Source organism: Zea mays, chromosome 4 (assembly GCF_902167145.1).
Source record: "Zea mays cultivar B73 chromosome 4, Zm-B73-REFERENCE-NAM-5.0, whole genome shotgun sequence".
NCBI lineage: Eukaryota > Viridiplantae > Streptophyta > Magnoliopsida > Poales > Poaceae > Zea > Zea mays.
In genome coordinates this window covers 104,309,566-104,326,982 of record NC_050099.1, presented here as the reverse complement: position 1 = coordinate 104,326,982, position 17,417 = coordinate 104,309,566, and the positions used below count along the sequence as shown (strand labels likewise).

Below are 17,417 nucleotides of genomic sequence, written 5' to 3'. Positions count from 1 at the left end.
GTAGCAGCGGCAGCAAGTCAGAGCCAGCGAATTATATCCACATCGTCTACAACACCATTAAGTGTAGTGCCAATTGGTGCTGCAAATCGTGATGACACAATTAATGTAGATGTGGACATGGACAGTGATGACGATGACGATGAGCCTTCTGGCAAAAGGGCAAAGAAGAGCACATCTGAAGTCTGGCAATATTTCACCAAGTATTGGGTGACAGTGGAGGTGGATGGCAAGCAAGAGAGACAGAGGTGGGCTACCAGTCTGAAATTGACAAGTTTATTGGTGTCCTAAAGAACTTGTTTCAGTGCTATGTTTCGGCTGCACCTATTTCACAGAACAATACCGATCAAGGATATGCACCTCTAATTTTAAATCAGTTTGTGAACAACATGGATGAGGAGCTTGATAACTATCTATTTGACAATGAGTCATGTGGTGCTGGTGTGGAATCAACTGAATTAGATAGGTATTTATCTCAACCACCATTGAAGACTTCTAAAGCCAACCTGAATGCATTTGATATCCTAGCATGGTGGAAAAATCAAGCTGACGAATATCCAATCCTCTCACTACTTGCTCTTGATGTGTTGGCAATGCAAGTTTCAAAGGTTGCATCTTTTTTTTCTCGAAAACGCAGGAGAGCTGCATTTCATTAAAATAAGGTGAGCCCCAAAATGGGGCGGTACAAAAATGGTGTGGCTTTTTATGGCGGCCAACACCTTACATAGACAAACGTATCCATAGTACCAGGAGACATCTCAGCCCACAGCCCTAGGGGCGCCAGCAAGGCGCCAGAAAGTGGCATCTTCGCTAATCTCCTGGACCACTTTAGCGATATCAGCAACCTCATCATCGAACACACAACAATTCCGATGCTTCCACAACCACCAAGCAACCAAGCAGACCACCGAGTTGAAAACCTTTCGCCGCTGCTTTGGTACATTTTGCTCCGCCTGCTGCCACCAGACTTGAAAGTTGTCCTCCCCAGGGGAAGGGCACAAGTGTTGAAGACTGCAGGCGGAAAGAACCTGGAACCAGACTTGCCTAGAGAAGACGCAGCCAGCCAACAGGTGTTGAATCGTTTCCTCTTCTTGATTACAGAGCACACAGCAGTCAGGATGATCCAGCCCTCTTCTCGCCAAACGGTCCGCTGTCCAACATCTATTTAGACTTGCTAACCAAAGGAAAAACTTGCACTTCGGAGGGGCCCAGGACTTCCAAATCCTATGGGCAGGTTCAAAAGCGATGGAGCCTATAAAGAACCTCCGGTAAGCCGATCTTGAAGAGTACTGTCCTGAGGATGATGGGGTCCAGAGGTGCTGGTCACTAACCCCCGGCGCAAGATTAACTGTTTCTATGACATCCCAGAGTTGAAGGTACTCCGAGAGAACTTGAGCATCCAGAACACCCCTGATATCTCTGACCCAGCGACCATCAACCAAAGCCTCCTGTACCGTTCTACCTCGCTTGAACTTAGAAGGGACCAGCCTGCATAGGGATGGTGCCAAAACTGAAAGTGAGTGACCCTGAATCCATCTGTCTTGCCAAAACAGTGTGTTAGCCCCATCTCCCACGATCGAAACCACTGAGGCAGCGAACATTGCTGCTGCAATGGGATGGACCTGAATGTCGAACTCCGTCCAAGGGCGATCTAGCTGAGTCTTTTTAAACCAAAGCCAGCGCATACACAAGGACCAGCCAAGAGCTTCCAAGTTATGAATACCTAGGCCACCAAGCTCGATTGGTCTGCAAACACGGCCCCAATTAACCAGGCAGTGCCCCCCTCTAATGTCACGTCTGCCTTTCCACAAGAAGCCCCTCTTGATTTTATCAATGGCTTTCAGCACCCACTTCGGACATTGAAGCACCATGAGATGGTGGATAGGAATGGCTGTAAGGACAGCTTTCACCAAGACATTTCTTCCTGCCGGATGCATCAAAGCAGCTTTCCATCCTGGGAGTTTGTCCGCGATCTTATCAATCAAAGGTAGCAAGTCAACCGCTGTCAACTTTTTGTGAGATAGAGGCAAACCAAGATATTTGCATGGAAAATTCACCACATTGCAACCCAAGGTTCCCTGAACTTCCTCCACCACCTGATCCGAACATCGAATTGGTGTAATGGAGCATTTGCCAATGTTGGTGACAAGCCCCGAAGCTTCTCCGAAAACCCGCAGCAACTCTTTTGTCAAGGTTAATTCACTCGCCACCGGCTGCACGAAGAGCACCACATCATCCGCGTACATTGAAACCCTCTGTCCAGCACCCCGCCTTAATAGGGGGAGTAACAGACCTAGATCTGCAGCCCTCTTGATAAGGAAATTCAGCACGTCCATGACTAGAATAAACAACATTGGCGAAAGGGGGTCCCCTTGCCGCAGCCCCCGCTGGTGAAAAATAAGATCACCAGGTTCTCCATTAACCAGGACTCTAGTGGAAGCAGTTCTGAACATTTTAGCCATGATGTCGCACCAGAACGAGCCAAAGCCAAGAAATTGCAGGACTTCCAACAAAAAGGGCCACGAAACTGAGTCAAAAGCCTTGCTGATGTCAAGTTTGAGAAGTATCCTAGCCTCTTTCTGCCGGTGAAGCACACTGGCCATCTGTTGCACAAGGATGAAATTGTCATGAATACATCGACCCTTCACGAAGGCGCTTTGGTTGAGAGAGACCAGCTGCGGCAGCTTAGGAGCAAGCCGGTTGGCCAGCAGCTTCATTATGATTTTTGCAAAACTATGGATGAGACTAATTGGTCTGTAATCTTTTAGCTCCAGGGCCTCCGCCGTTTTAGGAAGAAGGGTAATAAAGGCTGAATTCAGCAAAGACAACCTGGAAACATCCCCTTGCATCAACCTGTTGACCGCCGCCATGAAATCTCCTTTAATTGTTGGCCAAGCAATTTTGTAGAAACGGCCTGTGAAGCCGTCCGGGCCAGGTGCCTTATCCGCCGGCAGCGATTTGATAGTGTCCCAAACCTCCTCCTCAGTGATAATTTGATTCAATCCTTCGAGATCAAGTTGAGTTCCTGGGTTAGCAAGTCTAAATAGATGTTGGATTCAATCCTCGTCGGCTGGGAGTGTACGCACATTGCATGCGCACTCGACATATGTGGGGCCCACCTTTCTATTGGGTAAGCTTTGCTACCGGTATCTCAAACACCCACTTCGTCAAGATCTGTTCCAGCCCGGTCAAGTGTCACCGTTGTTTTCTGCTCGGTCACTTGGAAAAATATTGCAATAGTACGCACATACAGCCTTCGTCGTGTCTGATATGGAGGCTTAAGGCTAATTGCATTAAAGGATTGGCGGCAGGCTGCTATGATGCTCTTGTTGCATTGGAAGTTGCTCCCGGAGCCTTAGCTAAGGCCCCTTTGCCTTCGATCATCGGGACCACTCAATCTTTCAGTAAAGGCGCCTTTTCATTCACTGACGAGGGCAACTGTTCGGCTCCTATCCCCGAAAGAGTTTCGTCCCGCTTTCAACAAGCTTCAGTTGCTGGCTCACTACTATACCCGGTTGCAGGTGCCTTTTCGATTCTAACGCTGGCCACTCTCCCCATACTGTTGCCGAGAAAACCCTCTTACTCTCACTGTTGCCATCGTCCCTCTTGCAAATGGCCAACTTCCCGGTGGATCCTCGTCCCTTCCTCCCGCCGGAGTTCGTCACCGTGGATGGAGACGCCAATCGGCGTACGCATGCCCGCATTCATCTCGCTCTGGGGCAGGAGACCCGACGGGATGACTTTGTCATTGCAGAGGATGTGGAAGGAGTGGTGCAACAGGCTGATCTTGGTATGTGGGCTCATCATATTCGGGATTATCTTCAGAATGATCTTAGATTGCATGTTCTTAGTTGTTCTGATCATCCATTTGGGCTAAGAATCTTTGAAATGGGAAGCCTTCTCAGAAGGATAGGCTGATCTTGGGTGATATTTTCAATATTGATGGCACTTTGGTGCGTTTTATCAAATTGGATAGAGCGCAAAATTTTAGAGAAGTGAACTATAGAAGGAAAGGATGGATTTTGTTGGTTTTCCTGTTACTCTCATGAATGATATGTGAACTATAGTCGTAGCTTCCTTCGGCAAGCTCCTTCGTTGGCACAATAATCCTAGAATCAAGTCTTATGTCCTTGTCAAGTGCATGTACAAATCCTTCAATGATGTGCCAAGAAGCATCGTGCTCACTCAGGGAGAGGTTTCCACTGGTCTGGGATGCTCTTGGATTGTCCCAGTGTACATTCTCACACCGGAAGACAACTAGAGGCTGGGGGACATTGAAGCCATTGTTAATCATGAAGATGATGTTCCTCCCAACGACAACCCTCGTCCTCTTCCAGAAGAAGACAATGATGAAGATTTCTTTCAAGATGAGGGAGACATCATGGAAAATGCCGCTAATCACAACTTGGGAGGTGTTCAGGGTCCTGCAAAGGGTGATCCAATCTAGGATAATTCTGCCATGAACATGGGGATCGTTAACAACTGGCATCTGTGGCCCCAACAGCCCCATTTTCCTCCTTAGGCTCATGGCTTGCATGACCATATTATGTTGGACCCCTCTGATAGACTGGATGATGGGGTCGATTCCTCCTCCAACAACTTGGTTGTAAGAAGCAAGAACAGTAACAGATTCACGTTCAGGACTGCTGGTGATCTCCCTGAACTTGGTGCTTTCCCTCTATCTCTGGATCTTCTATCACGTGAAATGTCGGGATGGGCTGAACAATTCGTGTCAATGGGACTCAAAAGAATTCTATGTCGTGCTCTCCCTCAGGCCTCTTGGTGGGGCTCTTTCTCGTGTGGTCCATCCACGACTCCAATTCAGATTCAGGAAGAAAATGTTGAGGCTTCCATCATTGAAAAAGTTCAGCCTGTGACTGGTAGCCAGCCTCTCCGCTCCTCCTTTGCCTATCAAACATGCTTGCTTACATTGGCATAAGCAGGAGGTTTTAAAGCAAAAGCAAGTGCTCTTCAAAGCAGGCGCCTAGGCAGATTGAGCAGATTGGCAAGAAGACCAGGTTTGTATGTAAGAAGGCTTCTCAATAACCTTATCCACCTCAAGTCAGAAGGAGTGCAAGGATCAATGCTAGAACTAAGGGACTCAAGGTCTCCTTCGAGCTTCGAGCTTGGTTCGGCCTCACGGTCCCTGGAGGTACCCACTCAACATCTGCCCCTTGAGTTGGAAGTCCTTTTCCTGGACCGGTTAAATTCCCATTCTTGCAAAACCTCTTGGATATTGATGGTACTTACCCAGAAATTAATGCTACCACCTTGCAGAAGATGGCTATTGAGTATTGTGGTGTGCCCCCTGTGGAAGCATCCGTGGAGGCGTGGAGGTGCGGCTTCGTCCGTTTTTTGGATCTTGGGCAACAAATATCATTTGGCCTTGATGGCAACTTGGCCTTTTATTTGCGTTCCGATGATGCTGTTTTTTCTGATCCATTTTCACCTAGGAAAGTCTGCGAGGAGGGCTGCGCCCTGCGTATGCGTCATGGATGTGAAATCCAGGTGCTCGTTGGCCTTAATTATTTTTGTGATAATTAATGAATCACAGCGTTAGAAATTGGAATGTTCTTAATTGGAACATCAGAGGTTTGAATGAAGGCAAAGCTCGTGCAGTGCAGCAAAAAATTGAAGAAAGTGGTTGTTCTGTCTTCTGCATCCAAGAAACAAAAATGGGGCACTTCACTCCTCATTCTTTCAAACGATTTGCCCCCAAGCGCTTCACCAAATTCACCTTTAGCCCCTCTAGAGGTGCCTCGGAGGGTATTCTGATGGGTTGGAATGACTCATTGCTTCAGGGTTCGGTCCTAACAAGTTTGGTTCACCTTATTCTCATCCCTGAACCACTCAGCCTTAGCCCCCAGACAGCAAGACAACAATTTTGCAGATTGGTGAAGGACTTCGAGAAGAGTCTAAAAAGAGGATAAAAAGGAATGAACTCCCTAGTTATTTTAGGGGCATGGTGTATCTGGAAGCATAGGAATGCATGTGTCTTTGACGCTGTCTCTCCCTCGGTTATCTTGATCTTGAATTCAATAAGGGATGACCACAACCTTTGGTGCCTGGCAGAAGCTAAGAAGCTCCAAGGCCTGGGCCTAGGTGGAACTAATTAGTTCTTTGCATGGGAGTCGGGTCAGCTTATTTTTGTTTAAGTAAATTAGTCTTTGGTAGTTTGGTGTGTGTATTTCCCACCTCTCATACTTGGTCCCCGTATGAGAGGCTTGGGTTGTTTGGGGGCCTCTTTTTCTTTTTCTGGTCAATGAAACACGGCTCTCTTGCGCTTTCCAAAAAAATACAGGTTTCAATAGTAAAGTAAATATATTAAGAAAATCAATGAAAATTCTTCGAGAACAGAACAGGAAACAAGGACATTACATGGTACTTACTTGTCTAAAGCAGTATAATATCTGTCCAAGTCCTTGTTTGCCATTTCAGTTGTCTGCAACCACCTCAAATTTTAGATCAACAGAAAAATATTGGAGTCACAGGAACAGGATCTGCAATACCATGTCATCTACCTTAAGCTGGAGAAATTGATTAGTATATCGCTTCTCGATATCCTTGTACTGTGACAGTTTAAGCTCTTGTTTGTGCTTTGAAATATTACTTTGATAAACAGAAAGTGTTCCTTGCCACCTGTTAAACTACAAGCATATCCACACAGATCAGTTTCATGATTTCCACTTTATACATGTAAATTTCATTCAGATGTAAACTTTTTAACTCCACATACCAAATATCATGCTTTATCTGAATGAAAGTATAAAAAGTTATGTTGTCATATTAGAGGCATATTTTCTTAATTGCTACAATGAATAAAGAATACACTCTCTGTCCCAAAATATAGTTCTTTCTAGCCCAACTTTTTTCCGTCCACATTCATTCAAATGATAATAAATAGACATACATGCAAACCGCATTCATATGTTACTTAATGAATGTATGATTAGTCTAAAACGAATTATATTTTGGGATGGAGGGAGTACTTCTGAATTAAGCCTCTCTTTTTCTTGAGAATGGCGTTTCAGATCAGCTTCTATAGCAGACAAGCTACCTATTGAAAGCAGCCTTTCTTCAAGTGATTCTATATCACGAGTAAGTTGTTCCACATCAGCCTTTGTTTTCCTGTACTTGAGATTGTCATCAATGTTTCTTTTCAACTGGCCCTGGCCCTGCAGTAGTTCTTTGCTCTTGTTTAACTCAGCTGATATTCTTTGCTGTTTTGCCATGCAACTCTGTAACTGAGAATGGCAAAGAACATGCCTTCCCTGCAATTCCTTAAGCTTTTCGTTTTTCTTGGAATCCAAGTACCTGAGAGAAAAATTTCAGGTTACCAATAAGCAGCAAAAGTCAGGTAAATGAAAATCTGAGAAATGGAAAAGGATACCTAACCCTTTTATCTTCATACTAAGTCTTCCAAGAGCATCAAGTTCTTGCTGGAACTCCCTTTTTCTTTCTGCAAGCTGATGATACTCTTCATCCAGCTTTTGCTTCAAAGCATTATACTCTTGCAACAAGCTCTCTTTCTCTTTGGACAATGGATCAAGAGACTCTTCTAAAAGCTAAGTTATTCAGATATAAAATAGCCGGCATTCAATAAAACATCATGCATAAGTATAACAAGTACAACGATATTGATGCAAAAATAACAAAACAGAGGTGTACAATAGAAAACAATGAGATCAATAAAAACGTGTATTTAAGGATCAGATTCAAAACAGACTGCAGAAAAGTGTTAAGACTTGTAGCACAATTTGACCTCAACAGATAGTCCTTCCATTAAAGGGTAGGCCTTGTGCATTGGTGAGAGTTATCTCACTGAGTCACCAGGTCACGGGATCAAAACAACCTTTTCCGCATTTCAGGGGAGGCTTGGTTCGGCTTATCCCTTCCCCAGACCCCACTCATATGGAAGTTGTTAAGGCCCATTAGGCCCATCATATTGCTAAGGCCTCCTGCCTCTATACATACTATATGTGGGAAACCCTAACCCTAACAAGGGGTTGGGTGATGTATTAATAGACTAAGTTAGTTGTGCCTGGCTCATTACACAGGTGTGAGAAGGTAAATACACGAGGTAAACCCCAAACCCTAAATGGGAACGCTAACACCCCCCGCAGTCGCAACTCTATCGTGTACATATATTGAGACTAGAGCGAAAGTCTAAAAATACACTCGACGGTAACACCTTGCTGAAGATGTCAGCGAGCTGCAGCGTGGTGAGGACGCTAAGAACCCGAACGTCACCGGCAGCGACAAGCTCGCGGACGAAGTGCTGGGCAATCTCCACATGCTTCGTGCGCTGATACTGCACGAGGTTGGTGGAGAGGTACACCACCCTGACGTTGTCGCAGTAGATAAGGTTGAGCGCTGAAGAGGGTTGTGGTAGCTGGCGCATCCAGGAGGCTTCTACCATGACGTTGGCCACAACGCGGTACTCGGCCTCTGCGCTGGAGCGGGAGACGACGGGCTACCGCTTGGCGGCCCAAGAGACGAGGTTGGCACCCAGGAACACGGCATAGCAAGTGGACCGGCGCGTGTCGGGACAGCCGATCCAGTCAGCGTCGGTGTAGACCACGAGCTCCGACGTCGGGGATGGTCGGAGGAGGAGGCCATAGTCGAGGGAGCCGCAGAGGTAGCGCAGGATCCGCTTGAGCTGTGAGGTGGGGCTCCCGCAGGGTGTGCATGTGCAGGCACACCATCTAGGGGTGGTGTAGCGCCACGGTCGAGAGTAAGGCGCTGAGCGGTGGCCAGCTGAGTGGTCAAGGCGGCGCCCATGGCGCGCTCCTGTTCCTAGGCAAGGGAATCAGTGTGCTCGCGCTCCTTTGAGGCTGCCATGGCGGCCTGGATGGTGGCGAGAGCGGCGAGTAGCGCGGAGTCGGTGGAGGACTCGGCCACACGCGATGTAGGGGGTGGGCCCACATGACGTCGTCGAGGTGTGGACAAGAGGCAAGGAAGCCGAGAAACGCCCACCAGGAGGGTTGAGACTGCAGGGGATGTGAGCCAGGGAGAGGGCATCGCACTCGGCCGCCACATCCGTGACGACGGCGAGGTCACCCGTGCGCGTCGGATAGCAGGGGAGACCAAGGCCGCTGTAGGGGCTGGTAGGAAGTAGGTCGGCCGCGTGCGCGCTAGCCGCGGTGGCTGCAGCGACAGCAACGACCGTGTCGGACGCGTGCGGGCCAGTCACGCGTGCACTGGCCGGGAGCTGCTGGCTGGTGGCTGAGAGGGAGGGGGTGAGAAGAAAGTGGAAGTGGGGCTAGCTCTGATACCATGTGAGAAACCCTAACCCTAATCAAGGTTGGGAGTGCATATATGTAAGCCAAGAGTTGGGCCAAGCCCATTAAACAAAGGGGTATACATGTAATTACATGAGGACTGACCAAAACCCTAGCACGAGATTCTAACATGGATAGCACATCTTGGCGACGACTTATCGGGGGTCTGTTCAAGCAAACCATGGAACGTGCCCATGTGATGATGACCCATGGTATATCTATCTCCCACAATACGAGAGTTCGTTACGGGGGTGAGATCAAGATATGCAAGAAACATACGGATTTAAATGTTGATGATCCTATGATGAAAAGACCACAACATAAGAATGAGGCACACGAGATCTATGGGTATTAGATATCTTTTAGATTAACTCTGTATGTGAATTGTTTGTGACATATGCCCTAGAAATAATCAAAGATGAGCATATTTCTTCGTATCCATGATATATTGCTTAATTGAATATCCATGGAAGGGACCTTGTATTGATTAACAATTATGTGAATTGTTTGAGATTCTTTACTTGTATGGTTATTCTAAATGGCGTCCCTGGTCAGAGTCAATGACTAGCACATGTGTTAGTTGATAACTGTTTCACAAGTCATGGACATGGAGATGTCAAATTAATAATGTGGGCACATGTATGACATGAAGCTAGACCGACCCAACGTGAGATATTGTAATATAGTTCTCTTTCTGCAACATATACGCTGTGTCCTTAGACCTGAGATTGTTGCATGTACTCAAAATGTGAATTGACCAACTTAGGGACTATCAAACACTACTTCATAATTGGATAGTTATAAAGGTAGTTTTGGGTTTGTCGGGAAGCATGCTGTGAGGCATGGTCAGTCAAGATGGAATTTATCCCTCTACTTGAGAAAGATATCTCTAGGCCCCTCGAATGATTGGATCAACAAATGCATGGCCATGCTAGGGTTAAGTGCTAACCTATAAAAGGATTACAAATCACAACATCGAGAAAGAGAGATCAGCTTGGAGACAGACCAAATATAGTGAGACAAGGGGAACATCATGTACGTAACGTTGTGATGGTTCTTCTGATATGATCTTTACATATGCATATGAGTTGACATGTCTTGCTATAAGCCGATGTCAATTATTGAGCTAAGTAAAAGTACTTGGGCCATGTCTATGTATATGCGAATCTATAGGGTCACACACTTAAGGCGAAGGAAGCCTAATTTGGATAGGATTCGAACTAGACTGGTTTTAGGGTTGCTGATGGCCCTCGGAATTAGAAGCCCATGAGAACGCCTATATAATGAGGGGTGGGGAGTGGTTAGAGTTAACCTAATTCGCCCACCATCACACTAGTCGTCGCACTCCTCTCGCCCTCGCCACACCGCCGTCGCGGACCTAACAGTCTTGTACACAGTGCTTCCTCCCTGTACGTGTGAATACCTCGGAGGTGCTGCATCTGGAGTACTTGAACGAACTGGGCGAGGACGTAAAGGACGTCGGCAATTGCACGGCATTGCTCGACGCATTTGTCAATATCAAGACGGTTTCTGATGTCCTGCGCGTCTAGTAATAATCCCCTGATCTACAACAGCCCGATTCAGCTCCGGCCTCCTTTGAGGACGACCCCGGTTGCTAATCTCACCAGCTAACAGTCTTGTTGGGGCAATGCAGTAACTCGTTGTTATAGACTCCTTCTATGGTCAGCAGTACCAAAGGCGCAGAAAAGGAAAAGAGCAGCAGCAGCAAAAGGAATCAGGAGAGGAGATATGATTTAGGCACAGAAAAGGAAAGAAGGAGCCGCAGAAACAAAAGGAATCAGGAGATATGATTTAGTTGTTCCTATACTAGCAGATTGCTTAAGAATAAATGAGGAGAGTGTTTCCCTCAATTAAGAGATATGATCTAGTTTATTTCCCTATTAGTATTATTTCCTTAAGTAAGGTTTCCTTAAGAGAAAGAGGTGCTAGCTATATAAAGCACCATAGTTTGTAATAGGGGACATCGAAGAAGAATAGATCTCCCAGAGAGGGCGAACTCCTTCGGTCACCTCGACTGGAGATCGACCTCCTCTGGTTCCACCTTCCCCATAGTCCATTGAGTCCATTTCACTCGGGTTCAGCTCTGTGTGGTGTCGATTTCCTGGTTTCCTCCCCCAATCCACATCATCTTGACATCCTTAACATTTTTGGGAACGCCTCTGGTCTCCGCAACAATGTTCAGAAATCCAATATCTACCCTATCAGATGTTCGGAGCTGACCATCTTGGAGATTCAAAATTGGTTACCATGTGGGGTGGCTTCCTTCCCTTTCAAATATTTGGGTCTCCCTCTCTCCCTTCATAAACTGACCAAGCAACAGTTTCTGCCCATTATTGAGAAAATTGTAGATCTTCTCCCATGCTGGAAGGCAGATTTGTTGAACAAGGCTGGCAGAAGAATTCTAGTGCAGCATGTCCTCACTAGTATGACAATTTATACCGCAATGGCTATTGATTTCACTAAGTGGGCAATTGATGCAATTGATAAAATTAGAAGAGGTTTCTTATGGAGAGGCAGAAAGGATGCTAAAGGAGGCCATTGTATGGTTGCTAGGGAAAAGGTCTGCAGGCCTCTCCATCTGGGAGGTCTGGGAATTTCTAGCCTACCTAAGCTATGTAGGGCTCTTAGAATGAGATGGTTGTGGCTGAAAAAAACCGATTCTTACAGGCCATGGGTAGACCTCCCCATTCAGGTCCCAAGCAATGTCAGATCCTTCTTCTCTGTAGTGTTGGTTTCGGTGGTTGGTAATGGTGCTAATACTCTTTTTTGGGTTAATAAATGGATCAATGGAAAGAAGGTCGTTGATATCGCACCAAGGCTGATCTGCACCATACCTAAAAGAATTATCAACAAAAGAACAGTGCAAGAGGCTATGGTCAATAGAAGATGGATTGGTGATATTAGGGGTGCTCTAACAGCAGGGGCCTTGATTGATTATTTGCACCTATGGGAAGCTTTAGCAGATTCAACGTGCATCCTGATATTGAAGATAGGCACATTTTCTCCTCAACACCAGATGGTATTTACTCGGCTAAACTGCTTATGTTGGTCTCTTCCAAGGTTCATGCTCCTTTCACCATCATAAGAGGATATGGAAATCTTGGATGCCACACAAGTGCAATTTTTTCCTATGGTCGGTGGCTCATAACAAATGCTGGACTACTGATAGGCTGGCAAAAAGAGGCATGAACCACCCGGTTAGGTGCCCCCTATGTGACCAAGAACCTGAAAACATCGATCATCTGTTGGTCTCCTGTGTGTTCACAAGAGTGTTTTGGTACAGCCTCTTGAGAAAGTTTGGGCTGCACAGCTTATCCCCTCAGCAAGCGGAGGCTTCCTTCTTTGGCTAGTGGGAGAGATCCTCGGCTCAGGTCCTCAATCTGGGAAAGAAAGGATTGGATTCTCTTATTGCCTTAGGGGCCTGGATGATCTGGAATCATAGGAACATGGTGGTGTTTGATGGCAGGACCCCTTGTATCTCCTTCCTCCTTCAGGATGCTGGTGAGGAAAGGGAGAAATGGCAGATGGCTGGTGCCAAAGGTCTTTCCTTCTTGGTCGGCCAAGCTTCCTAGCTCTTAGGGCTGTAGTTTTTTAGTTTTGATTCTTATGGATAGTTTTGTGTATGACTGCTGCTTCTGGCCTCCATAAGGAGCCATTGTATCTAGGTCCTTTCTGCCCCCCCCCCCCTATCCCCTCTACTTTAATACATGGGTGCACAGTTCTCCTGCGCTCTTTTGGAAAAAAAGAAAAGAAAAGGGTAATCAACCAACCAATATTTTGCATAAAAGGAAACAATGAGTACCTACCTTCTTTTCTACAATCAGTTGTTCTTTTTCCTCAGCTAGAAGCACCAATTCCTCTTCAGATTTTTGGAATCTTTCCAATATGCTAGAAGCTTTCACTTTCTCTTCCCGAGCATTGTGCCATCTCACCTGAGCACTTGACATATCTTCATTTAGCATTCTATGTTGATCTCTAAGATCATCCACTTCGACAATCAATGTGTCCCTGGAACAGATGGTCACATCAGAAATAAGAGCTAGTACAATAATTGGCTTATAGCCAAGCAAATACTGATATGGAGGACAGAAGACAGAAGGCAGAAGAGAGGAGAGCTTGGCTCTCATGAAACCAACAAGCTAGGCACGGAAGCATATGCAGTGGTGGCCCATACTTGAAGTGAATGTGAGAATTAAGAAAGAGGAGATGGTACATGGCTAAAAGTAACAATAAAAAACTTTTATAGACAAATAAGAGACCACTATCGATACCTTGTCTCTTACAACTTTGGCTAATAGCAAAAACTTGGCTCTATTATTGGCCTTGCTCTAATCTAGCATCCAAGTTCCAAATGTTAGAGGATGTTAGCAGATATATCAGCCCTAGGCTTCCTGCCATACAGGCACAGACATACTTGCCTTACTAGCACCGCGCATATAGGAAGCTATAGATGCAATCCTCCCATTTAGGGGGCAGAGATAGGTTTCCACCAATCAAGGAGATCTTAGGGTATTGTTTCTATAAACCTAAGATCTCCTGCCCCTCTACTCCTCTATATATAAGCGCATGTATGATGTATTCCCTCTTCTAAAAATCAATATACACAGCAACCATATTGCTATCATGGTATCACAAGCTCAAGTTCATATCCTCCTTCCACTGCCCTAGGCGCAGTCCTCAGGCTGCGCCACCTCCCTCCCCCTATGCGCCACCTCTAGGCTACGCCCTCGCCTTTCCCTACCCTCTGCGCGCCATCCTGGCAGCGCCCTCCCCTGGCCATGGCCAGTCTGGAACCACCGCCGCCACCTATCGTCGACGACGTTGCGACCTAGGCCGCATCTGATCATGAAGCACGCTTCCGAGTTGCCGCCCGGCGTGATGCTGCACTCACCCAAGCCCTTCAGGCAGAGCAGAAGGCGGCCACCGCGACCCAGGAGTGCGACGTGATGGGAGCAACATCGTGAAGCAGAACGATAGCAGCAGCCATGGTTCTTAAAAGGCGGTAAGGCGAGATAAGGCGCCGAACCACCGCCTAGGCGACGCCTAAGGCGAGCAAGGCGACGCCTTATCAACCTGAGAATCAGCAAAACAGCCCCATGGAGGAGGAAGAAAAAGAAAAAAAGAAAAAGAAAAAAGAAGGAAGGGGTAGGAGGCCCAGCCCACCAGCCAGCCCATATAATCCTTCCTCTGGCAACCCTAGGTTGCCTCTCTCCCCCACGATTCAGCTGCCGCTGCCCCCGATTGAGCCGCCGCCGCCTCAGATTCGTCGTCGCCGCCTCAGATTCGCCGCCGCCGCCGCCGATTTGGACGCTGCCGCCAACGATTTGGCCTCCGCCGCCCTGGATTTGGCCTCCGCCGCTCCCGATTCGACGCTGCCAACCCGAAACAGCGTCGCTCCTTTCCCTTCCCCTCTGCCCTATGCCCTCTTGCTGCTTCTTACCTAGGCGACGGGGACGCCTTGGATCTTTCGGGCGCCTGGACGCCTAGGCGCCGCCTAGGCGACGCCTTTAAAACAAGGGCAGCAGCCTCGTGAAGCAGAACGCCTCCTGATTGTCGTCAGGAACCTCGTGAGGATGTGGACACTGCTATCGTCAACCTCCAACGGACTCTCTCAGGAGTTTGACGATAGCAGCAGCATATTGAAGCAGAACGCCTGCTAATTGTCGTCGGTAGGAGGCGTTCTCGCTGCTCTCGAGCGCGCAGCACATGCGCGCACCCTCGCTGCTCAGGCTGCCACCGATGGCATTCAGCCGACGACAATCAGTCCCACCTCTCTGATCCAGCGGGTGGTGCTCACAAGGGCATCCACGACGCCATCTTCCTTCACGAGGCTGCTGCTATCGTCAACCTCCACTCCCAGACCGTCGTTGTCCAGAACATACGGAGTCTCGTTCACGTCGACCTCGCCAACAACAGCTACACCCGCTGGCGCGATGAGTTCCTCCTCATCGTTGGCAAATACTCCCTAAACAGCCACATCCTCGACGACACTCCCTCGCCTCACTTCCCCGACTGGGCATGCATGGACTGCGTTGTCAAGTCCTAGATCTCCAGTTCCATCTCCCCAGACCTTGCTGAAATGGCCATGGAACAAGGCGCCACTGCCGCAACAATTGGCTGACTCTCGAGAACCAGTTTCTCGGGAATCAGGAGACTCACGCCCTCCACCTCGACACACAATTCTTTCACTTCATCCTAGGTGATCTACCTGTCGCTGATTACTGTCGCCGCTTCAAAACCATGGCAGATGCCCTCGGTGATCATGGCGAACCAGTCTCCGACCGGATGTTGGTCCTCAACGTTCTGCGTGGCCTCAGCAACCGTTTCTTCAACATCGGCTGTCATCTTCGCCTCGGTCGCCCCTTTCCGACGTTCCACGACGTCTGGGCCACTCTCCTGTTGGAGGAACTCACGATGGCTCATCGTGCGTCTGCTCCATCCACCGCCCTGCTTACCTCCACCAAGCCTCCACAAGGCGGGACTTCGACGGCCTCCAACAAGGCTCTTGCTGCCTTCAACAAGGCGCCTTCGGCTCCACGTTCCGGCCACCCCAACTGTCACAGCAAGAGGGGTGGCCAAGGCCGCTAGGGTCTCCTTCCAATCCCAAGCACTGGTCCCGGCGGCACTGTTCCCCTTCAGCACGGGGGTGCCTCCAGCCTGTGGCCCTCCCTCCAAAATCCTTGGACTAGGGCCATCCAGATGTGGCACGGCCCGTGGGCGCCGACTTCACACCAGCAACAAGGTCTCATGGCGCAACACCAAGCCCTGCTGCCTCCGACGGCCCAGCAGCAAGAGGCCTTCTACGCTGCTCTGGCCTCCATCAATCCTCACCAGGCGTTGCTGGCCCACCAGACCCAGCAGTACGTTAATGGTACTCTTCAAGGACAGGGAGGCGCACCACTTCAACACACTCTGCAGACCGGCCCTCTACAGGGAAGCGTTCCCTAGTCTCCCTATGACATCCTGGCACAGCCGGCCACTCCATCTTAGGACGCTCACTCCCTTGCATCCGCTTTTAGTACTGTGTCCCTAACTCCGCCTCAACAGACCGACTGGTACTTCGACACAGGTGCAACCTCCCACATGACCTCCAACACCGGTACCCTATCAAAAACTTCCAACATCCTTTATTACTGCACCTTCCTCCATTATTGTCGGTGACGGCTCGCTTCTTCCTGTCATTTCCACTGGCTCTACCACTTTGCATGGTTCTTTACATCTCAACAATGTTCTTGTGTCACCTAAACTTATTAAGAACCTAATTTATGTTCGCCAGTTTACTACCGACAATAATTGTTCCATTGAGTTTGATCCCTCTGGTTGCTCTTTGAAGGATCTGTTGTCTCGGAACGTGATCGTCAAGTGCAATAGCTTCGGGCCGCTATACCCCCTGTGCCTCCCTGCTGCACACAGCTTCATTGCCAGCTCCACTCCGTAACTATGGCATCGCCGTCTCGGTCACCCTGGTCACGAGACCCTCTACAAGCTCGCATCAATCATTCCCATTTGTAGTAAAGATGCTAGCTCCCCTTTATGCCATGCCTATCAGTTGAGTCGTCATGTTCGTCTTCCGTTCCGTACGTCTACTTCTTGTGTGGTGTTGGGGCGAAGGCGAAGACGCCACCCTTCGCTCGAGGCCTTCGTCGTGCTCGCTGCACCAACGGTGACAAGACAACGGGCAGACTTACCCTTCGTCTCATACGCCGCCGGGCGAAGACCCGCGACGAGGTCGTCTCATCCTGCGACCTCGTCCAGAGTGGAGGCCCGCGTGTGATCCGACCCATTGTAACAGGCCCTGCGTGGCCGTCACGCGTTACGGGCCTAATTTGTAAAAGCCTCCCTATAATTACGGTCTGTAACCCCGCTTTATGTAAATATTCCGGGGATAACCTAGGTGTCTGAGGGCACATGCGTCCTTAACACGGGACGCTGGGCACCCGGATACCTATAAATACCCCCGCAAAGTGCCCTTGAGAGGCTAGATTAACAGAGCTATTGGCATCTCGAGCGAAAACCCTGTTTACGTCACTTCACACCCCCGTTGGATCACCTTGCAACAGAGAGCAAGTTCCAACATTTGGCGCCCACCGTTCGTGCTACGAAAAAACCACCCGCGAT

The 17,417-nt window shown here is 48.4% G+C and overlaps 1 protein-coding gene across 3 annotated transcripts in view; it reads right to left on the bottom strand.

Annotated features, from left to right (window-relative positions):
* The window catches only part of LOC103653563 (DNA repair protein RAD50), an 82,321-nt gene that overhangs the window by 9,221 nt on the left and 55,683 nt on the right, over positions 1-17,417 (bottom strand). For 2 of the 3 annotated variants that reach the window (XM_008680436.3, XM_008680435.4), the window contains exons 18-22: positions 13,106-13,307; positions 7,393-7,562; positions 6,987-7,311; positions 6,519-6,644; positions 6,387-6,439 (exon numbers count right to left, since the gene is read on the bottom strand). In XM_008680436.3, coding sequence (XP_008678658.1) covers positions 6,387-6,439; positions 6,519-6,644; positions 6,987-7,311; positions 7,393-7,562; positions 13,106-13,307 — 876 coding nt within the window. The remainder of the gene's footprint in view (positions 1-6,386; positions 6,440-6,518; positions 6,645-6,986; positions 7,312-7,392; positions 7,563-13,105; positions 13,308-17,417) is intronic. The other variant, XR_004857788.1, reaches the window with a different exon arrangement.